At 54.9% G+C, this 16,024-nt stretch overlaps 1 protein-coding gene across 3 annotated transcripts; it reads right to left on the reverse strand.

The window, feature by feature from the left end:
- Positions 1-1,767: 1,767 nt before the first annotated feature.
- Positions 1,768-15,279, reverse strand: TMPRSS5 (transmembrane serine protease 5). 3 transcript variants are annotated; one of them, XM_060304488.1, is made up of 14 exons: positions 15,138-15,279; positions 12,739-12,862; positions 12,255-12,353; positions 11,642-11,764; positions 10,392-10,527; positions 9,949-10,062; positions 8,398-8,441; positions 7,554-7,716; positions 6,422-6,600; positions 4,724-4,822; positions 4,117-4,259; positions 3,698-3,850; positions 2,743-2,864; positions 1,768-2,425 (listed from the first exon to the last, which is right to left on the reverse strand). In XM_060304488.1, exons 1-14 carry the CDS (start codon positions 15,138-15,140, stop codon positions 2,347-2,349), a joined length of 1,581 nt encoding a protein of 526 aa, XP_060160471.1. In that variant the 5' UTR covers positions 15,141-15,279; the 3' UTR covers positions 1,768-2,346. The 3 variants fall into 3 exon arrangements, with proteins under 3 accessions (XP_060160471.1, XP_060160470.1, XP_060160469.1); XM_060304487.1 differs by lacking the exon at positions 7,554-7,716 and having other exon boundaries at positions 2,743-2,784; XM_060304486.1 differs by lacking the exon at positions 7,554-7,716.
- Positions 15,280-16,024: the final 745 nt, after the last annotated feature.

Genomic DNA, 16,024 nt, shown 5'->3' on the forward strand with positions numbered 1-16,024 from the left:
TGCAGGAAACAGCCCGAGAAATGTTTCCGAGGAATGACAGGGCTGCCCCCTCGTTCACAGCAACTCTCCTAGGAGAAGCAGGACTCCACGGAAAGTCTAACAAGGAGAGAGAGCCTGCACCCCGCTGTACCCTCCAGACCCCCAAAGCACAGAGAAGGAGTAGATAAGAGAAGGGCTCTACCCTGGGCCTGGCAGCCAGGAGCCACCTTCCTGGGAAGTCTCAGGAGGCTGGCAAGCTCTGCCCAGGCAGGTGGGATGCTGAATCCCTGGGAAGAGAGACAGGTCTCCTGCACACAGAAATGCCCTGACTTAGTCAACAAGAGGCCCTTGGAGCTCCCTTAGCAATTACTGCCGCACCACTCAGCCTCGTGCCTGGCTGGCCGCTAATAATTTATTGCAAATACGTCTCATGGCTCCAATAAGGCAGCCGCTTCTCTGCCTCTGAATTCCCTGCAGAGCGTCACACAGCTGGGCACCCAGCTGGTCCTCATTAAAATCCTTCCGGACCTGCATCTTGTCACCCTTCTTTGCTCCCATCTCCAGCCCTGCCCTCCAGCAGCCGGCCCAGGGAACCCACTTTTCCTCACTTTCCTAAGGGCTGGATTGGTAGCTGCCAATACAGGAAGGGCAGGTGAGAGCCTCTGAGTCTGTAGATCTGACTCGTGGCCTGGTGAAAGATACCAGGACCTTCCATAGGTAAACAGGGAATCGTTATTAGCAAATTCTCTAATTAAGATTCTCTTTATCGTCCTCCTGTGGAAAATACTCATTTGTAACATTTTAAGTCAGACCATGCAGAACTGGAAATCTGTAAGAACGTTGCCCAGGAAGGGTCTCTGGCAGGAGCCTCTTCCCAGGTTTTGGTTACCTCACCTATAAAAAAGAGGGATGGCAATGCCTTACTGTGGGCAGGTGACTAAACCAACCTTCCCATTCTATACTTCTGTGCAATATTGGACCATCTCGTTCATCCGTGTGCAAAACAATGATGTGGATTTGGCGTGAAAAGACTCGAAGCTCCCATCCTGGCTTTGGCGCTTATTAGCGGGCTGGTCCTGGGGAAGTCACTTCAGCTTTCTGAATGAATTTTCTCACCTGTGAAATGGGCATGATAATAATATCTTCACCACATAGATGGTGTGAGATCTAAATGGGATACCACGTGTGAGCAGGATTGATAAACCATAAAATAGTATCCAAGTGTTACTGGTTATTAACAGATCATAATGACTGTGGTAAATAAAAAGCTCCCTTTAAATAAGCAAACGCCTATGGGCAACAACAGAAACACAAAAAAGATCATCGCTGATGGATTTGCTGGTAACTCTTCCCTGCCCAGGGAGATAGGCAGCCCTGAAACCGCCTCTTGAAGTGGGGACCCACCAGAGTCAGGTAGTAAATGCTGATCTCGGGATGGAGGCTGGAGGTCTCGGGGCTCTCAGAACACAGGGTCAGACTACCCACCACCTGCCAGGGCCTCACCCACGTTGCTTCTGCAGTTGGGCAGCAGACTCCCAGCAGCCACTTCCCCAGCTGTTTTTAAACGACATTAAATTGTGGCCCTTTTTTTTCTAATGCACTTCTTTGCAAAGGAAGCAGACCCTCCAGGAATGAATATTCATTTGTACTACCCCTCAAAAAAATGCTGATAAACTCCCGAAAAAGTTGTGTTATTGCTAAACGCTAATTGCATTTCCTTGGGTAAGCACCATAAAAAATTCATTACAGCTTTTAGAAATAAGATACCAATTGCATTTTAATCGCTGGAGAGGAGAGAGTGGGGGAGAAGCTTAACCAGGAAAATGCTAACTGGGCAGAAACTCAGAAAGACGTCTCCCGAGCCAGAAGGCCCAGTCCTGAAACAAGAGCTGAGGAGAGATGGGTCTCGTGGGGAAGCCAGACCCTCCCGGAGGGAGCACTGACTCAGTGGCACTCAGACTTGCAGCATCAGAGCACCTGGAAGGCTGGGGCTTTCTGTTGTCAATCATGACATGTAGATTTAACAAGTGTACAGAATTATATGAGCAGGAGTCAGTTCCAGAGCTTTAAGAAACATACATGTATGGGAGGAAAATTGTAATTCTACTACCCCTTAATGTGGGTGTGAGAGAAAGAGAGAGAAGGGGGTGGGGGGAGGACGGGACCAAGGCCATACATCATTTCACTTTAATACCAGAAGACCTGGACCAGTTCACAGAACTGTCATTTAAAACCTACACCCTGTTCCAACACCAAGCAGAGGGTTCTTACAGTGCCCCCGCCCCAGCAGGGCCAGTCAGAGCCAAGTGAGAGCAGGAAGTAGGTGAGATCGACAGAAGAGTGGGGCGGATCCTGACTCCATGGGCTTCACCTGGGCTGGTCCAGCCTTGACCCCATCTGCCCAGGAGCTTCCCAGCCTGGGTCTGTAGGGAGGCACTTCCCCCACCTGAGAGCACAGGGAGAAGGCAGACCCAGGGCATCCCTGAGCATCCTCCCAAAAGATGCGCACAGGGGCTGGGGTGGGGGTGGGGGCAGAAGGGCAGGCTCCCGACTGCCGCCAGCACCCTCTTCCTCTCCAGCTGCTCCCTCCCCACCTCCCGGCTCCCCGACCTTCCCAACACAACCCCAGCTTCTCTCCTGTCATTGAGGCTCTCTGGTGAGATAGAGGGGCTGGAAATCAGGGCTGGAGGGGAGAGGCCCTGTGGCCTGGGGGCTGGCCGGTGGGTGGTGACTGTCTCTTGTGCAGTGATAAGAGATCCACACCTTCTGCATCTGGGGCTGCTGCTTCTCCTCCATCTAGTGGACCTGCCAGAGACCCCAGGAAACATGAGGCTGGTATGCAATGAGACTGAGGAAACAACAGGAACAGGGGAGGGAGTCCTGGGCTGAAAGAGAAAGGAGCTGATCTACAGAGTGGCTCCACCCTCGGTTAGCCGCGTAACTAGCATTTTAATAAATCACTTAACCACTCAGAACCTTCATTTCCACTTCTATCCAATGGGGCTAAAACATCTGCTTCTCTAGGTTTTTTGTAAGGTTTGAATGAGAAGGTGGATGCCTAGGTCACCTGTAAACTCTACAGTTTATTATCTACCACCTGCCCTGAGCCCAACCTTGCAGAAGGATGCTTCCCACGATCACACCCTGCATTTGTAAAGTACTTTATACAGATCACGTGCTTTTATACACATTCTCTCACTTGGCTCTTCCCCTGAACGGATGAAGTGGAGTGGCCAGCCCAGGATCACACAGTTGCTGAACTCAAACTGCTAAATGCTGAGCTCTCTCCCTAGGGCAGGGAGAGCAGGCACGACCAGGGATGAGTAATGGTCATAAGTAAGTACGTAATAACACCTGGATCACTCACTCTAAGCCTAGCGCTGGGCAGGCCTTAACTCATGTCATCGTCACATATGACGGCATATACGGTAGCCACGATGGTTACTACCAGGACACTGAGGTTTACCAAAGTTAGGAATTTGCCACAGGCCACACAGGAAATGGAAGATCTGGGCTACAAATTCAGGTTAACTCTTCCTTAGTGAATGCTTAAATTGGTAGAATGGATTCAACGTTATAAGCATCACTTCTTCCTTCTCCCAGTCTGGGAATATTCCCCAGCTCCCAGCAGGGCCCAGGCCCGAGGGATGAGGGTCACGGTTTCCAAGGGTTACTGGTCCTTCACAAACAGGTCTGCCCCACCTGCCCCCCGACTCACCTGCGCCGTGTCCTGGATCCAGTCCAGGAATTCGGCAACCTTGGCGTAGACGCCGGGGTGGTTGGGCTCTGCGCAGCCGCGGCCCCAGCTGACCACCCCCACCAGGCGCCACGTGCCCTTGTCCAGGCACACCAGGGGACCCCCGCTGTCCCCCTGCGGCATCCAGGCACCGGGACACAGAGTAACAGGCAGTTAGTCCTTCCTGGTGGAGTGGCGGCAGACCACTCCCCAACCGCCGACCCCGGGTCTGGGAACACAGGCGGTCCTGCTTCCAGGACGATCCCGTCTTGCCTCGCGCCCCCCTTCAACCCGCAGCGCGCTGCCCACTTGCCTGGGCGCCCCGCTCGCGGAGAGGGTGTCAGCCGGGCGCCCGGCCGCAGGCCCCGCCCACCCCACACCGGGCCCCCGCCCGCCCGCACCTGGCACGCGTCGGCCCTCTGGTCCAGGTAGCCGGCACACAGCATGCGGGGCGTGAGGGCCCCGCTGTACACGCAAGAGCTGTTGCAGAGCTGGGTGCTGAGCAGGGGCACCACCGTGTCCCGGAGCGTGTCCGACCTGTGGGCTGCGGGAGGCAGATGCGGAGATGGAGGGGCGCAGAGCAAGGCCCGGGAAAGCAGGGCAGCAAGAGGGCCTTAGAGGCCCCGGAGGTGCGGAGGCCCAAAGAGGGGAGCCCAGGATGGGAGCTGTGGACTCTGGGCGAGGAGGCAGGGGTCCGTCAGACTTGGGGGCTGGGAGCAAAGAGGAGTTGACCCCACACATACACCCTGATGCTGAGGCCGTGGCCCTCCTGGGAGAAGGGGAGGGGGAGGAAGGGGCCTGGGTTTAGGGGAAAACACCAGGTTGTTCTCCCAGAAAGACCCAGGCAGGGGAGACTGGGGCCCCTGGGTGTGGCCAAGGGTGATGCCAGAGGAGAAGGGGGCTGCTGCTGCCCTGTGGCCAGGGAAGGAGGAGGTGCCTCACCTTGGGAAAGGATGCCTCCCCGACACCCACACCCCTGTGCACCCCGGGCCCTGGGAGCTGACTCACTGTGGCTGGGGTCAGTGTGGCCCCAGCCAGATACCCAGCACTGCGAGCCCCTTGGAAAATCCTGCTCTTCAGCCGGCAGGCACACGGCGCCCACGGTGTCTGTGGAGAGGCAGGGGTCCCGGGTCCCACTCCGGCTCGGCCTCCCTGCCCGCGAGCCTGGGAAAAGGACCAGGGCGGGCGCGTCCTCCACGCCCCCTTCTCAAACAGTCCTGGCTCCGGACTCCCATACAGCCTTGCGGGTCAGGTACTGCCCCCCCGGGAGCCACCATTCACGCAGAGGACAGTGTGGAAACTGCAGTGTGCCTGGTGCCCTAGGCCGGGCGGTATACACATGGTGCATCCCCACCTAGGGCTGAGGGGGGATGGAAACTCCTTCTGGGTGTTTGTACCTAACTTCTCCTAATGAGGACCCATTTTGGATTTTCCCCAGGGTGTGTGGACCCTCTTGGGACATGGTTTCCAAAAGTGTGCGACCTGTCCTGTGGGCAGAGCCTGAACCTGATTTTACGTAATGCATAGACCTGCCGTTAGATAAATGCCACTTCGCTGGGAGAAAGTATTTCCTCTTCGGTTCTCTTTCAGCCCCTCTTCTGCACCAAGGAGAAAGCGTCTGTCTGGTGCTACTCTGTGCCTCTCTTCACGCCTGCCCACTCCTTCCAAGCACAGAGAGAGCGGCCTGACGCGGCAGTTCCGCAGAGCACAGCGCCTAGCTGGGACCTGAGCACTGTTTTGTTTTCACTCTGTGCATTTTTGTGGTTATTATCTATTTAATATAAGTCATATGGATTCTCCAATTCGGTAGTACCCTAACATTTCCCTTTAAATATATTCATGTCAATTTAGAAGCATTAACTGTTGAACAACGGTGCAGAGAGCACCCATATACGGTAGAATTTGTGAACGGCATAGAGCAACCACTGTTGCTGGGGAAACCCAAGGCTCCAGGTAGCAATGGGAGGAAGGAGTGCTGAGTGTGTGTGTGTGTGTGTGTGTGTGTGGTGTGAGAGTAGGTGTGCACAGGAGTAGGTGTGCATACTTATGTGAGCCTTGCATGAGTGTGTGAGCGTGTGAGGGCATGCACACGTGTGTGTGTGTATGTGTGAGCATGTGTGTCTGTAGGTGAGTGCACTTGGCATGTGCGTGTGGAAGAGCTGCCCTTCAAGGGCAGATGCTGTGGAGGAGATGCTCTGCCCCGGGAATTGTTTGCCTCGTGAACTTGAAGAGAGTCAATTCGCTCTCTAAAGGTCAACATCCTTATCTACATACACCAGCCTCAGCTCCCCGTCAGGTTTGTTCTGAGGATGGGGTGAAAGAATATTTGGTAAGGTAAATCTTATTAACCGTAACATGGTGCTAGTTATTAACTGTTATCCTATTAACTGTCAATACATAGTTAACTATTATTCACTATAGCCCAGCTGGGACCTGGCACCAGCAGCCTGTTGGGAGATGGAGCCACTGAGAAGCTCTTCTTGGGACCTCGAGGCAAATCCCGCCTGCAGCCCAGATGGGAAAAGGGCCAGAACCTTTGTCCCCAAAAGAGTGTGTAGAAGCGTTGGCGCCACCCCAGGTCCAGGTGATGCCAGAGTCCACGACGGTCACCAAATGAAGTGAACGTTGGCTTCACAGCACAAGGGGGTCTTAGGAACCCACGGGGCTCTCGCACTCCCTGTGCCACCCCTCTCACCACAGCCTCACCTGAGAAGTGGAGCGGGGTCCGGAGCTGCAGGAGGGCCACGTCGTAGTCGTGGCTCTGGGCACTGTACAGAGGGTGGGCGATGATCCGCTCCACCACAGCCCCCTGGTGCGGCCTGACCGTGCTGTGGCTGACCAGCCCCGCATGGACCCGCCAGCTGGACCGGCGGGACAGCCTGAAACTGCACAAGGGAGCTGAGCTGAGCCTGGGGGAGGAAGGGGCCGGAGACGTTGACATAAATGAGTTGGTGGGGGGAGGGAGCCAACAAGCACGGCTGTTAGTGGGGGCCCCATCACCAGGCTGCAAGCTCCCAGAACCCAGGCCTCTTAGAATCCCCCAGCAGCTGGCAAGACACTGGGCATGCAGTAGGTGCTTAATAAATGCTCAGGCACCGATGGAGAGAGAAGTGAGACACTATGATCATTGGCCACCACCCCTGCACTCTCCGGCATAACCCCCTTCAAGTTTTACAGCAAACATGGAAGGGCCTTGTGTGATTATCATAGCTCTAAGCCCAGTCAGCAAAGCTTTCCTCAGTGCTGTCTCCCCACTTCCCAAGTGTGATGGCTGGGGAGGCACTTCGGCTCTCCCAGCCTCGGTTTCCTCACTATAAGATGAGGATTACATCACCTGCCTTGCCCGCCATCACGAGAAGAGGGCCGAAGAGCTCATTCATTCCTTCCAACCAGCATTTATTAAGCACCTACTATATTCCAGGCCACGGGGACAAGGCAAGGGAAAAATCAACAAAGGGATTCAGTGGTAAACAAGAGTCTTCCCTGCCCCCATGGAGCTTCCAGTGTAGAGGGGAAGAAAGACATTAAACAAATAATTACATGGAAATTGATTTAATTACAGTGGTGATAAACGTTAAGAAGCATGGAGGGCTGTGAGTGCGAAAGCATTTTAAAAACGTAAAGACTGAACAAAACTAAAGAACCAACAATTGTATTATGACTGCTATTTAGGCAGAGCTGTTCTTGGCACTGAACAGGGAGAATTTCACAAACACCGCCCGGGCCCACTCTCAGCAGACGTGGGAGGTGGACAGTTGGACATTGTATACAGGACACACCAACGGCCAAAGAGAAAATGCCAGGGGGAACCCTCCCCCCCGGCAGCCCCCAGCCTTGCCTGTGCACACAGTGCGCCGCGGTCACCACCCAGTGCGGGGCCAGCACGGAGCCCCCGCATGTGTGCCGGGCACCCAGGGCCACGCTGGCCTGCCAGGGCCAGCGCCCGGGAGCCACCGCCTGCCCGCCCACTATCTGGGAAGCCAGGGGCCTGGTCCCACACTCTGCAAACAGACAAGCACGGGTGAGATGGAAAGAACGCGGGGTGGGTGTCAGCACTGTGCTGACTGTCGAGGCCTGTGGTGCAGCGTGGACGGCTCCCATTTATCATTCCTGGCCCTAAGCATGGGGCGGGAAGCTGGAAAGGTTGCTTACATCCACCTGCCCCACCAGGCGGTGCGCTCGCTGAGAGCAGGGGTGATGCCTGCACCATCTATGGAGCCCCAGGATCTAAGAAAACGCCTGTCCCACAGGAGGGGTCAAATGGTGGCATGTGGACAGACGCGTGCAAGGACAGATGAAGAGATGGCTAGACAACCGGGAAGGCGGGTGAAAGGCACTCTGCAAACTGTCTCTCACTTGGCCCCTCTTCCCCACCATCCTTAGTCTCCAGAAGCTGCTGTTTCCCCTTTCCCCAGAGGCCAGGGAACGTCGGAGGCCAGGGCGGGGAGTGAGGCAAGGAGGTCATCCACCCAAACCAGTGGCTGGTGGCGAATGGGACAGAGGTGTAGATGGGGCTCTGTTTGGGCAGAACTCTGTCTGCAAGAAGGGGCCCTGCAGGCAGGTGGGCAAGGACCCCTACCCCAGACCCAGCTGAGCTTCCCAGTGGGGATGTCCCACCCTGAGGGCACGGGGGAGATGCCCTCCTCCCACCGCCTCCTTCCCGGACCCAGGACAGGACTCACCAGAGCATCTGAGGGAAACAATTTGACCAGAAGTACAGCTGCCCCTGCAAAACAGAGGCAGTGCCAGCAGGAAGCTGGGCGGGGCCCACCCCAGGCTGCACACCCACCCGAGGACCTGGGGGAGGGGGTCGTTGTTGGGGGAAGCAGTGGGGGCCTCTCTGTAGCCACAGCCACCTGCTTCCTGACCCCACCCAAGCCCCCAGGCCCCTGCTTGTAGCAGGTCTCTGGGACAGCAGCTGTGCTCTGCCCAGTCGTCCCGGGCACACAGGACTTCGTGGTCCTCCAGTTGGATTTGGGCAGGACCCAAAGTTACAAATGGAGCGTTCGTGAATGTGAAAATCCGGCTGTTCCCACTAAGGCCCATGAGTAATGTGTACTCAGCGGATGAGTGGGTAAGAGAGTGAGTGAATGGACTCAGTTCTTCGCCCCGTGCTGCGGCCTCAGATGACTCCACTCTCTCCCAAGCCCTTCGCCCGGCCCTGTGTACTCATATGCCTGCTCTCCTCTTTCCCCTCCTCTTACTTAGCATAAACCTCAACTCCTGGGAGTTCCCTGGCGGTCCAGGGGTTAGGACTAGATGCTTTCACTGCTGAGGGCCCAGGTTCAGCCCCTGGTTGGGGAGCTAAGATCCCACAAGCCAATAGTGCGGCCTAATATAAATAAATACATTTAAAAACACACTGTTAAAAAGGAAAAAAATCAACTCCTTTTGGAGTAAAGCCCTCTTTCTTGACTTCTCTCTTGCCCCCAGCATCCTAATGCCTGGATTCTACTAGTTTCCAAAATTCACGGCCCCCCGGCTCTCCTGGCAGAGTCAGTCCCACCCCTACTTCCCTTTGCCCATCAAGGTATCTAAGACAGGGACCCCACGTTCCCCTGATCGGCCCACAGGGGACAGCAGCTGGACAGGAGGGTTCTGAGATTCAGACGGGAACAGTGGTGAAGGGGTGAGAAGGCTTAAGAGCAGGGACAGGAGGAGGCTGCTGGAAAGCTGGAGGACACCGAGGCAGGGTGAAAACCCGCTCCGCTTGCACCCACCCCCAGGATTTGGGGAAGGGGCCATCCCAGAGCCCTCTCTTCTCTGGAGGGTCTCTAGGGTCCAGACAGTTAGCCATCTCTCTCCTGAGATAGCAGAATTATCCAAATAAAGTGCGGCAGTGGGGAGAGGGACTAGTTTAGAGACAGGAACCTCGTTTCAAGACTTGGTTTGGCCGCTTATCAGTTCTGTGACCTTGCACAAGGACCTTTACTTCATTGAGTCTCAGTTTCCCCACCTGTAAAATGGGAATAGCAGTACCATTTCAAATCCTCTGACAATAACACCCAATCCTGCCGTTCTTGCGAGGGGCAAATAAGATGATGTATGTGAAACTTTGGTGGGCGGGGCTCCTGTGAGCTGAGTCAGCAATTTCTAATTGGGAAATAGTCCTCTTTGTTGTCCTGTCTTACACCTCCAGTGTCCTCGCCACCAGGCTCTCATGATAGGAATATTTTTGCTGCATTGTTCACCGGGAAGTGAGGGGCATCACTCAGCCCCCTGAGAAGCCCTACCTGGGCTGCCACACCTCCTCCGGGAGGCCTCCCAGTCTAGGAGAGAGCTGAGCAAACTGCCTGGAGCTGTTGAGCCTGATGTCAGACAGGTTCACTGCCTTGTGGTCTGTGAGTCTTGGCAGGAGAAGGGGATAAAACGGGAGGAAATCAGCTTTAAACTGACGATCAGTGCGAGAGATGGGGGTTAAGTATAACCGGAATGTGATACTATACCAGTGAACAAGACTTTGACAATGACCTCTTCTGGGATTTATATTTGTTAAAAATCAAGGATGTTCAAAGGAGAGAAACAGACTGGGGCACCATCATGCCCAGAGGCCAGGAGATGACCAAAATGACCTCCTGAGTACTTCGATGGTGACAGACAGATAGAGGTCTTCAATGCTCATCCCCCACCCACCAGCTCTCCACCCTCCCCAGGCCCCACTTCTGGCCCCAGCTACCTGAGATGCCCAAGGCTCCGGCAGATCCGTACCCCCAGGGCAGAGCTCCAGCCCTCATGGCAGACCAGGAGCCAGTCTGGCCCGGCCCTCACCTGCACTTCCAGCAAGAAGTCCTCGGTGTTTATTCTGAAAGACACTGAAACCACAGCATGAAAGCCACATCCCACCTGCTGCGGGATGGAGGGGCGGCATGGGCAGGGAGAGCCGGACCTGGCCACCACGGGACCTAAAGAGGCCTTCACGATAGCATCTGGGTCACCCCATATCGAGCTCCCTGTTCCCCAGGGAGCCAGCCGGTTCCGAGAGCAAAATAACCCCTCTTTGCGCAGCCTTTTAGGTTTGTGTTTTAACCAAGTGCTTTTAAACGTGCTCCATCACTAAGTGTCACAGCAACCCTGTGGGGTGAGAATTCCCATCCTCCACATTCTGCAGAGGGAAGTAAGGCACGGAGGTTAAGCGACCCATCCTAGGTCACAGGATCTGCAAGCGATGGATCCAGGTCTTCTGATTTCAAATCTCATGACAATACTAGGGATGGTTCCTGTTCGTTGAGCATCTGCTTTTTCCACGCTCTGTGCTAAGCCCTTTTATTTTATGCTCTTATTATGCTTCCAACTTCAGGCGGTAACTATTTTCATCTCCACTTCATGGAGAAGGAAACGGAAGCTCAAAGCAGTAATGGAACCAAAGGCACACACAGCTAGCAAAAGCAGGCTCCAACCTGACCCTAACTAACCTCTGTAACTGATTCTACCCGCAGCCTTAGCAGCACCGTATCTGCTGACCCTCAACTCTTACCTGGAGGCGAGGGGACAAGGTTTGGGTGCGGGATGCGGAGACAACGCGGCGAGACGTTCCCAGCCCTCTGTGTGTTCTTTGCCCTGGACCCAGACCCTTGCCGGCCCCGCGCTGGCCCCCGCCCCCCACGTCTGGCTTCTCTTCCCCACACTGCAGCCTCACGCTGCCCAAAGGGCGAGTCGCCATCTCTCCTGGCAGCCTGGGCTCTTGCCCGTGCCCCCGCTAGAGATCAAGACCGTCCCCCAGGAGTGCTGAAAGCCCTACATCAGGGATCAGCTCTACAAGGCTGGGCCGTGGCTCCACCCTCACAGTACGGGAAACACAGGTGGGTGGCAGCGAACTCGTGGCCCTTCAGTTTGGTCCTCTTGACCCAAGCCAGAAGGGAGGATCCCACAGCTGTGCAGGGGCCCGGGGCCCAGGTAGGAGTCCTGCGACCTTGGGGCGCGGCCCACCTGCTCTGGGAAGCGAGGGGAGCAGGGCTTCCTCACCGCTGGCCTCCGAGCAGTTTAAGCTCATATCCTCATCCTGCAGGGTCCCGGGAACAGGCTGAGGGGCAGCCGGCCACAGATACAGCGCTTCAGAGGACAAAGACAAGGAGAGGCTGGGGGAAGGAAGGGACTCCCCTAGGAGGGGGCCAAGGAGCAGAGCAAGGGACCTGAAGCAGAGGGAGGCAAAGGCAGCCTCGGGGGGGCTCCTCACCGCCCTGCCCGAGGCAGGCCCCCCGCAACGTGCAGAAGAGAGCCATTGCGCTCTCAATGTCTCTGTCTCTGTCCCTGTCTCTCCCTCTGACTGGGAAAGATCTCTTGGAGAAGTTTGACAAGGGCGTCCCTGGATCATCCACTCGAGCACACTTCTCACTGTAGGGCTGAAATGTTCTTTACGGAGAGCCCGAGTCCCTCCTGCTGGCCCTTCACCCCGTTTCTACGTGCTGTCTACTCAGACTAGATGGAAAAGACGCTCATCCCACCTGCCTCGAACACCTGCTCAGCATCTGCTCCACTCTCCCAGCATCCCCCAGATCCTGTTCGTTGCCCCTCCCCTGCCACTGAAGGTCCCAGCACTGACCTAGAAGCCAGGAGCCAATGCTTGCACCAGCCAGCAACGCCAGGGCTCCGAACGCCGCCCAGCCGCGCCGCCCTGTGCACCAGCGCCCTGCCCAAGAGACTGTGGGGGAGGAGGGCAGAGGAGCATCTGGGGACCCTGCCTCCGCCTGCCAGCCGCACTTCACCCCGAGGCACCACCCCGGGACCAGGCAGCCGCCGACTCGCAGCGGTAGTCTGCCCCACTGCACCTGCCCGCCTCCCCCGGCCCCATGATCCTGGGGCGGGTAGGGGGCAGAGGTCTGATCACGGGCGCCTCGGAGCCCACTCAAGCCCCCAAATGGGAAACAGCAAAAGCAGGTCTGGGATAAATAGTGAGATAGCCTCTCCCCATCAGTCATTTAAGGCTGACCTGGGAAGATCTGGGGAAAAAGCATCTGGAGGATGTAGGAAGATTGTCCCTTCACTGCCCCCACCCCGTCATTCCCCGATGGCCCAGTCTGGCCTACTGGGTTGCTGCTGGGCCTCGGGCCTCCGCAGTGGGTCTCCTGGCTCTGCTCTGAAGATCCAGGATCCTGGACTCTCCTCTGCATACTGAGCCTCCATGGGGGCTTGGCCATCCAGCAGCAGGCTCTGGGGAAATAGCTGTCAGTCACTCACCAAGGAGAGAGATCACCACCGACCACAAGAAGTCCCCACTCTCTAACTCCAGCCGGGCCCTCGTTGCCACTTGTGAGCCTTTTTTCATCTTGGGGACTCCATGTGTGTTCCCATAGATGCCCCTAGGGCCTCCCTGCTCTCCTGGAGCCCCTAGCCCCACCCACCTTTCTCTCACACAGCCAGTAAGTGTCAGAGCAGAGACCTGAGCCCAGATCGGGCCAACTCCAACGCCCGCACTCTTCACCACCCCCTTGGAAGTGGTGACATGGTGGCATGGAAGACATCCACTGAATCCCTGAACATCCCTCCTCAGATCCTAAGATCCCATCCTTCCTCATGCCCTCCTATTTTGGAGGAAAAACTGCCCCTCCCCTACGAACCATGCATTCATTCACCCAGTAAATAGTGTTCAGCCCAAGTGGACAGTCCACGGTGGGGATACTGTAAGTCCAAGGTAAATTAACATGGACCTCCACAACCACCGCCTCAAAGAAGCTACCTGTGAGTCCTGAAGATAAGTCATGTAAACAAAGCAGCACAGGTTCAGTGACAGAAGAGGAGTTCAGTTTAACTAACATTGGAATTCCAAAGGAGAGCTTACTTCTTGTTGGGGAGATCAAGAAAGGCTTCCTGGAAGAGGCAGCCTCTGAGACAGGCCCTCATAGATGAATAGGGTTTGAACTGACATATATGGTCATTGGGTGTTCCAGGAAAAAGGTGTTGAGGAGGCAAAGGAATGGGAGTAAGAAAGCATAGAGTGGGGTAGGTCAGACATTTGCCTAAAATTCATGTGCCATGAAGAAGAGTAATGGAAAGTAAGATCTCAGCAAAAACACGACCAGCAGTTCAAAGCTAAGTCTACAGCCTACTATATGAACTTGGTAACTCATCAGCCCTCCAAATGTCAACTTTCTCCTTTATGAAATAAGACTGATAACCCCTGCTGCCCATTGAGGAGTCTCCCCCATCTAGCTTTGCCTCCATTCCTTCTCCATGCCAGAGCAATCTTTCTAAAATGCAAACATTAGCAAGTTAACACTGTCTTTAGAGTATCTAATGATCTTTGTAGCCTTCAGGGCAAATCCAAATCTCCCTTGCATAGCTCACAGCATCCTCTGTGATCTCGCCCCTCCTCGCCTCTCCATCCTCACCTGGCAGCACTAACTCCTCCACGGCGTAACTCAGGGTGATACTAACACACATGCCTGTCCTCAGCATCCTCACACTCTCACCACGGAGGCGTGGCACCTGCTGTCCCCTTCCCCGCAGACTGTCTCCTATGACCTTGCAAGATTCAGCTTAAGTGTCATTTTTCCAGGAAGCTTTCTTCAACCCAGGTAGCACCTATTGTGACCCTCTATTATGCTCATTTACTTCTCTCTCTCTCCTTCCTCTCTGGTCTAGGCATCCCAGAGTCTAGCTCAAGGCCTAGAACAAAGTGGGAATTCAGTTAATGCACACTGAATAAAAGGAAGGAAGGAAGGAAGGAAGGAAGGAAGGAAGGAAGGAAAGAAGGAAGGAAGGAAGGAAGGAAGAAAGGAAGGAAAGAAGGAGGGGAGGGAGGGAGGGAGGGAGGGAGGAAGAGAACAGATTTTGTGGCTGCAAGGGTTTTATAAAGTACAACACAAATATTAAGTATAATAAATAATATATTAATAAGAAATACATATAAACTATGGGTCCTTTCTTTAATGAACTTATAATCCAGTAAAGTAGAAAGAGTCCCTTAAAGTTGAAGTAAGTCCCGTCTCCCCTGCAGACCACCTTCCCCTGTCAACACAGCCTGGTCTAGAGAGAATTCCAGAGCGTGCTCAGCCTTTCTTCCTGTCTCAGTATCAACGGAGCCTGGCTTGAAGTTCAGCCTCTGAACAAACTGGCCTCACCTTGGGAGCTGCCCCACTTCAACACTCACCTGTCCAAGGCCATGTGGTAGCCTGCAAAAATGGTCTTTAATGGTACAGGACTTCTTCGTCCTTTTTGTGAGGAGGAGTTCATGTAATAATGATTCGCTAAGTGCTGCCTACAGGCAAAGTACCTGGCTAGGCATATGGGGGACAAGAGTGGGAAATAAAAGCCACACGTGGGGAAAATCAAACCAGGAGGTTGACCACATGGGTCCCCTCTAGAGCCCCCTCTCCTCTGCACCAGAGCTGCCAGAGGAGATTCCTTCCAAGAGCCTAGAATTCCAAGGGTGGGGTCAGGGGTGGGAGTAGAAAGAAAGAGAGGGCAGAGCAGGGTATGGCCTTACCATATGGGTCCGTGGCACCAATGCAAAACCTCAAGGTCTGCTAGGTAACGTTCTGCTCCTGTTCTTGGATCAGCATTGATTAAATAGCCCGGCCAGCTTGGTTAGAAGATGAGGGCTCCCTAGCTCACACATGGCTTCTCCCTTCACCGTCCTCCCCACACACACACACACACACCAGAGAGACAATGAACTCTGCTCAGAAACCATGAATAGATCCCTTGTCGCAGGAAAGGGAGTCAAGGGCTAGCCTGGGCTGGGCAGCCCCAGCCCCTCCCATCAGCTAACTGGAAGCTTAGAAGCCGAGAAAAAGGTTAGGAGGAGGAGGGGAAGCCAGCTACTGTTGCTTAGCAACAAGATCCCTTGTGCCAAAAAGTGTGCCCCATACATGCTGGCACAATCCCCCCACTTCCTGCTGACAGGGCTGTATTCAAGAGACTGATATTAGCATTTGTTCAAATGTTTGAGTCCTCTGGACGATAACTCAGTTCTGTGTGGGTTGGCTTTTCCAGCAGTCTGGGGCTATCACCATGTTGAAACTGGGATGTTGATGAGGGATCTTTGTGACCGGTCTCCTCAGGGCTGCACCGCTCACTCCAATGCCAGGGAAATGGGGCCTCTCCACCCCACTGCCCTGGGGACCAGTTCCTATAGGAGACCTCAGTGCTATGTTGCTTCAAAGCACAAGGTGGCCCAGCTGAGCCCAGGATGGGCTGGACACACCTGGGAGCCATATCTCTTTAGTCAAGGAGGAAGAAGAGGTCCCAAGGAAGGGAAAGACTGGTGTGGCTCCCCTTCCTCCAAATGCCTCTCATAGATCCCTCAGATGAGACAGTTAAGAACAGGGGCTTTAGAGTCAGGCCTTCATCCAACCCCAGTTCTGCCACTTG

This window comes from Globicephala melas, chromosome 8 (genome assembly GCF_963455315.2).
Source record: "Globicephala melas chromosome 8, mGloMel1.2, whole genome shotgun sequence".
NCBI classification, from domain to species: Eukaryota; Metazoa; Chordata; class Mammalia; order Artiodactyla; family Delphinidae; genus Globicephala; species Globicephala melas.

Coding starts and splice junctions, on each gene's coding strand:
- TMPRSS5 (XM_060304488.1), bottom strand. Junction 8,442..9,948: donor GAGGAGGTGTGGCAGCCCAG/GTAGGGCTTCTC, acceptor TCTGTTTTGCAG/GGGCAGCTGTACTTCTGGTC. Junction 7,717..8,397: donor TGTTTCCCTCAGATGCTCTG/GTGAGTCCTGTC, acceptor GTCTGTTTGCAG/AGTGTGGGACCAGGCCCCTG.